At 27.8% G+C, this 6654-nt stretch overlaps 1 protein-coding gene across 1 annotated transcript; it reads left to right on the top strand.

Moving 5' to 3' along the window:
* The first annotated feature begins 3753 nt into the window (after window positions 1–3753).
* On the top strand, window positions 3754–5477 carry LOC107879676 (dehydration-responsive element-binding protein 3). Its single transcript, XM_016726648.2, has one exon. The coding sequence runs from the start codon at window positions 4547–4549 to the stop codon at window positions 5216–5218; it is 672 nt and encodes a 223-aa protein (XP_016582134.1). The 5' UTR covers window positions 3754–4546; the 3' UTR covers window positions 5219–5477.
* Window positions 5478–6654: the final 1177 nt, after the last annotated feature.

Genomic DNA, 6654 nt, shown 5'->3' on the forward strand with positions numbered 1-6654 from the left:
CAACTTGTTGACTTTTCCCATTTTGCAATGTCGACAAGAACTGCTGTGCATTGAAAATATAATAATCCAATTCACTATTTTCTATTTAATTCTGAGCTAAACGGAATACTTGTTTTGTAACACAAAAAAAGTACAGAAACAGCGGTTATAGTTATTTGTAGTGTAACTAAACAAAATAAAGCATAAAAAATGAGAAAATGTACGAACACCCTCTGAAACTATTAAACTTCTGTTTTTAGTGAAGACATTACCTTGCAATTATTGGTAAAGAAAACGAAAGAACAATTCTGTTAATTAATTTTATTAGTAAAAGACATTATCTTGGCCGGCCATATGCTTTTCTTACATGATACTTAGTCCTTTAGGGCCGTTTGGTTTAAGGTACAAAAACAAATAATCTCGGGATAAAATAATAATCCCCAAATAAAATTTTCAATGCATGTTTGGTTGACAATATTAGGAATAACTTATCGCGGGACTAATAAATAGTACCGGGATAAGTTTTCCACCCATTTGGTGGGATAACAATCCTATCATTATTTATCCTTGGAATGAAATTAGAAAAGGACACAACTGCCCTTCAAATTCTTAGATTATCGCTTTATATATATTTATATCTATATCTATAATCTATAATTTATATCTATAATATATTAATAGTGTGAAGACCCTTAGAAAAGTGAATTGAATTTTTTACCCTTCATTAAAAGACTCTATAATAGACAAAATCGTTTTTTCACCTTTTTTTTCATATAATAATTTCTCTAAATAATTATTTTTAGCTGAAAAATATATTTTTCCTCCTATTTGCCCTGTGAAACACACAATTTTGTCCAAAATTTTCCCAAAATTCGTGGAAATACTCCACATATATGGAAAAAGAAATACTCATGAAAAAAGTATGCAGGTAAGAGTTATTTTTTCTCCTATTTAGCCTAATATTAAAAGTGTGAAAACCTTTAAAAAAAATGAATTAAATTTCTTACCCTTCATTAAAAAACTCTATAATAGACAACATCGTCACCTTTTTTCTCCTATAATAATTTCTGTAAATAATTATTTGTCGCTGAAAAATATATTTTTCCTCCTATTTGCCCTATGAAACACGCAATTTTGTCCAAAATTTTCCCAAAATTCATGAAAATACTCCACATAAATGGAAAAAGAAATACTCCACATATATGGAAAAAGTACGCAGGTAAGAGTTATTTTTCCTCCTATTTAGCCTATTCGCGGAAATACTCCACATATATGGAAAAAGAAATACTCCACATCTATATCTATATCTATATCTATATCTATATCTATATCTATATAACATATTAAAAGTATGAAACCTTTCGAAAAGTGATTTGAATTTTTTGCCCTTCATTAAAAGACCCTTCTTTAGACAAAACTGTCTTTTCACTATTTTCTTCAATTTATTATTTAATTATTATTTATTAAATAGACTCCTAAAATATACGGGACTCCTAAAATATATGGAAAGAGAATCAATTAATATTTTTCTTTGTACTGATCAATTAAAAAAATACTCCTAAAATACGATAGAAAAATACTCCATAGAAATTTTTATATATTGACCTCTTTATCGTATTATTGTTTCTATACAAACTTTTCAATTAATTTCTTCTAATAATTTAACCTCGAAGAATTCTCAAATTTCAAATGAAGACCATCATCACTGTTGTGCTTAAGCTAGATTTGCATGGTGAAGAACATGCTAGAGAAGTTGAACAATCCATTCGTCAATTTAAAGGTAATTCATTTTAATTAATTAAACATCATTATGTGTAGGATAGTTAACAAGAATTTTTGGTAAAGATTAAGTTTAATCAAAATATAAATGTCGATCGGCCTAACAAATTTTTTGATAAAGGTTAGGTTTAATTAAATAAATTCTTCAAAAGATGTTGAATTTAATTATTGTATTTATCTTTATTATTTAAACAAATATCCTATTTAGTGTAATATTTAAACCCAATAAATTGAGGTACACGCGCGAGGCACGTACACCTAAACTAGTATATATATATATATATTACTTTATTTTTCTTATATAAAATATAAGGTGTTTTTATAAAATCATGGACAAGTTATTAAAGTATGTTGGCATTCCCTTTCTAACTTAATACATGCTTAATTATTAAATAAAAAAATATTTTATATTTAGCTAAAAATATTTAAAAATTATTTTTAAAAAAATATATAATTTGACTCTCCAAATATTAGTGATACGAAATAATGAAAAATGAGAGTGATTATTTTTCACATTTTTTGATGCTGAATTTTTTTAACAAAAAATGAGATTATCAATATGTCATGAAATTTAGAACAAAATAGGTAATTTAACATGAAATATTAGAGATTCATACACATTTAAGAAATATTTTATTTATGAATATATGATATGTTAAATTTATTTGAATAATTATTATGTTTATTTATATATTTTAATTTCTCTACAAAATAATAAAAATGCCGACTCCATTGTTGAATTACATATTTTAAATTAAATAGTTTTTTAATCACTTAAAAATTGATATTGTATATATCAATTAAATGAATTTTAATATTCTATATTATATGAGTGATATGTGTTTAAATGAAGTAACATAAACAACAAATCCTCTTTTACTTTAACAAACTTAAGTTGAAAGTTTTATTTCAAACTAAATTTAAACACACACGGCATAATCATGGAAAGACACACGCAAAAAAATTAAAGTTAAATAAGATGAAAGTTTTATTTTTAAAATACACACGATATAATTATGGAAATGCATACACACAAAAAAATTAAGCTAAATAAGATAAAAGTTTTATTTTTAAGAATAAATATTTAAAGCTTGAATATATATATATATATATATATATATATATATATATATATATATATAAAAGTTAAATAAGATGGAGGGTATTTTGGTAATCAATTAATTTATTCTTAGAAATTATACTATGCATATTACTTTGAATACAACAAACCAAACACTCAATAAAAAAATAATCTTAGTATAACTTATCCTAATATAACTAATCTCAGTATAACTACATTCCCAACCAAACGACCCCTTAGGATCATTTAGTGTGAGGTATAAAGGATAAATAGTTTCGAAATAAAATGAAGTATTATTTTTAATCATGTTTGATTAGAGGTATTAGTTAGTATCAAGATTATTTATCCCACCATTCACATTAAAGTGATGGAATAAGTTATTCCATATATATATATATATATGCTAGGATAACTAATTTTAGAAAAAGTAATTCAGAAATTAATTATCTCAAAATAACTCTTTTCAAATCAAATAACCCCTCAGAGATTAAATGCAATTAGGAAACCTAAACAACTTTTAGTATTTTTTAGTTTTATTAGTATCACTCTCTGTATCTCAATTTTGTGATGCACTTTTCACTGTAATTGTTTAAAGAAGACATCTTTCTATATTTAAAGTAATTTAATTTTAAACTTACTATTCATTTTTCTAATAAGATGGTTTTATGCACATAAATATATTTATAGTTTATTTCGGACCATAAGTTACAAAAAGCTTTTATATCGTGCCTAGTAACACGAAACTACTATTTTCCCACTGAAAAATGTTCTACCGCTGTTCCCACAAATATTTTGATTGAATTGATAAAAAAGAAAAGAAAAAATAATACTTAATATTTTTACACAAAAAAAATTAGAAAGCTTCTTAGTATTTCAATGAGAATTTGTTTCGCACCATGTGTTTTTCCAGTGAACTTGTTCGGTGTGAATGAGTGAGAAAATCATGTTTTATATACAAATTTCCCACTTCTTTGTGATGGAAAAAACTTCTGTTTTTGATAATGTCAAAGTGAATCACAAGACGAAGAGTATAGTTATTTGTTTTATATATATATATATATATAGTTGTAAATGAGTTTATACGGAATAAAATATATGATGAGTGAGACTTTATATAGCAAGAATAGCTAGTTACTGTGACACTGAATAAAATAAGTATATGTGCATTAATCAGACATGACTGTTAAGGGCACATGTGGAATGGACAAATGTGGTGGATGATATAGATGATAAAGGGGGGAGAGGGATAAATGAACAGTGAAACATAGGTGAAATGTGAAATCCATAAAAGCTATATTTCCTACATTCACAAACAAGTTAGGAGTAACATATTCAATTCAATTCAATATAATGGTTGGTTGCTTCCTACTGGTGAAGGGGACCCTGTCGTACCACAGGGGTTTATCAGGGTATGACCCATTTCTTCTATGGGTCCCTCTTTCCTACAACACCTCACCCTACCACCCCTGCTACCCCTCAACCCCTTTTCTTCCTTCCCTTATAAGTGTTGTGGGTGACTATTATTTTCGGGACGTATTAGAAAAAAGAAGAAAAGTTGTATTCTTGGATGCATCCTTTTGCTTTCTACATTTCACTGATATTCATTCAACTGATCCTCAACTTTCTTGCTAGCTTCTTCTTAATAATATAATATATTTTTTTTCTTACTCCTTTAGTTGTTCTTGTGTAAATATATATGTACATGTAATGATGAATTCAGCAGGAGGAGCACAAGATAATAAAGACGAGTCGGAAATTAGCAATAAGAAGATAAAGAGAAATCGCGACAGTAGCAAGCATCCGGTATTTCGAGGAGTCCGAATGAGGAATTGGGGAAAATGGGTGTCAGAAATCCGCGAGCCGCGTAAGAAATCGCGTATTTGGCTTGGTACTTTCCCAAATCCAGAAATGGCAGCTAGAGCTCATGATGTGGCAGCGTTAAGCATAAAAGGTAATTCAGCTATTCTCAACTTTCCTGAACTAGCTGCTTCACTTCCTAGACCAGTAACACTCAGTCCACGTGACATTCAAGTAGCAGCAGCTAAAGCAGCAGCAATGGACAAGTTTGATAACAATAACAATAATAATATTACTTCGCCCAATAATTCTTCTACAACCACTACTTCAACTCCACCATCGTCAAATGTGTCACCTTCTTCATCTTTATCATCGTTGGTATCCGCAATAGACCTGGCAACATCTGAGGAATTGACACAAATTATTGAGTTGCCGAGACTAGGGACAAGTTTTTTCGGTGACGAATTGAAGAACGATTTTGTATTTGCTGATTGTTCAACTATGGAAACAGGCTGGTTATATCCTGAGGATGGGGGAATAATTTCGACCTGTTTTGAGCCATCTTTGTTGTGGAATTACTAATTTAAGTGCTACATTCGTGTGTGGTGGAAGTGGAACCCTTCGAATTTGTGTGGACTGTCAATTTTTTTTTTTTTTTCCCTCTTTGCTTTGTTGGTTGTATAATTTTTTTTTTTTTTTTTTTTTTTTTTTTAAGCCTTTTCTTCAATTTTTCTGTAGAGGGGCTAAAAAGACTTTTCATTCTCCATTTCCTTTGTGTAACTTTCTCTCCTCTTCTTCTTGTTCAATAAAATCTAACTGTACAGTGTTAGGAAGGGAAGAATTAAGTCTCATAAATGCATGCCTTGTCAATGTTGGTCTACTGACCTATCTGATCTTCCTCTTTCATTTTTGCTCTTTTAAATGAGTGATGTTAACTCTTAAGCTAATGCTATACGTAACTCTCATCTAGGACAGATTACAAGTTCATAAATTTGTTCTTGACTAGGTGTGCATTTGAATTTAGGTTATATACATTATAATCTATTCTTCCATTTTAATTTGTTTGTCTTTGTTACTACTTGAAAAGTTAAAACAATTTTTGTGTCAAGACACAATTCTTTTTCTTTTTTTCACTGAGTAAATCAAAATATCAGTGAAAATAATTTTTGTGTCAACACACAATTTTTTTTTCTTTTTTTCACTGAGTAAAGCAAAATATCAGTGAAAATAATCGCCAATATTATTCAGAGGAAAATTTTAATGAACAAGTAAATTTATAGTAGTGATACTATCAATATATAGAACCTGAACCCTAGATATCCACTTTGTTGTTCAGAATACATGAATCATATAGTTTTTTGCCTTCATTTTCCTTCTGTGCACCCTAAAAGAGATTGGACTATTTAGCGAAACATGATTGGGTTTAACTCAGACATGAAGTTTAAAGTTTGCAAAAAAAAATTTTTATGGTGTAAAATTCATTATCAATATTTGTGTCATTATGAATTATCTAATTAGGAGTAAAATAAGAAGTTTAAATAGTACTAAATATTACTCGTGTGGATTCAATTTGTTTGAACTATTTTTATTTTATTAGTTCCTTTAAAAAAGGATGACTGTTATTTTTTTTTTAGAAACACTTCAGCTTTAATTTTTCACAAGACATCTTTAAGACCGTATGATTAAAAAATATTTTGGTACATGTAACATATCTTTTATTTAAGATTATAAAATTCAAAAATCTTCTTTACTTTCTTAAAATTCGTATCAAATCAAAATAACTCAAACAAATTAAAAAGGGGGAAAATAAAGAATTTTATGTTCTTTTTTGAATTTATTAGACAAAAGGTGTCAAATAAATTAAGGCGTTTAACCATAAATATTATTAACAATATTTTAGAATACAGTTGGTCATAAATATTTTGAAATATGTCTTTACAATATTTAAATTTTTTTAAAAAAATACCTCAAGAGGTGTTTTCACTATTTTTGAATTCACCTTTTGCACATTTTAATTT

Source organism: Capsicum annuum, chromosome 8 (genome assembly GCF_002878395.1).
Source record: "Capsicum annuum cultivar UCD-10X-F1 chromosome 8, UCD10Xv1.1, whole genome shotgun sequence".
Taxonomy (NCBI): Eukaryota; Viridiplantae; Streptophyta; class Magnoliopsida; order Solanales; family Solanaceae; genus Capsicum; species Capsicum annuum.

Bases quoted from the DNA above. Each gene is read 5' to 3' on its own strand.
- LOC107879676 (XM_016726648.2), top strand. From the start codon at position 4,547: ATGATGAATTCAGCAGGAGGAGCACAAGATAATAAAGACGAGTCGGAA.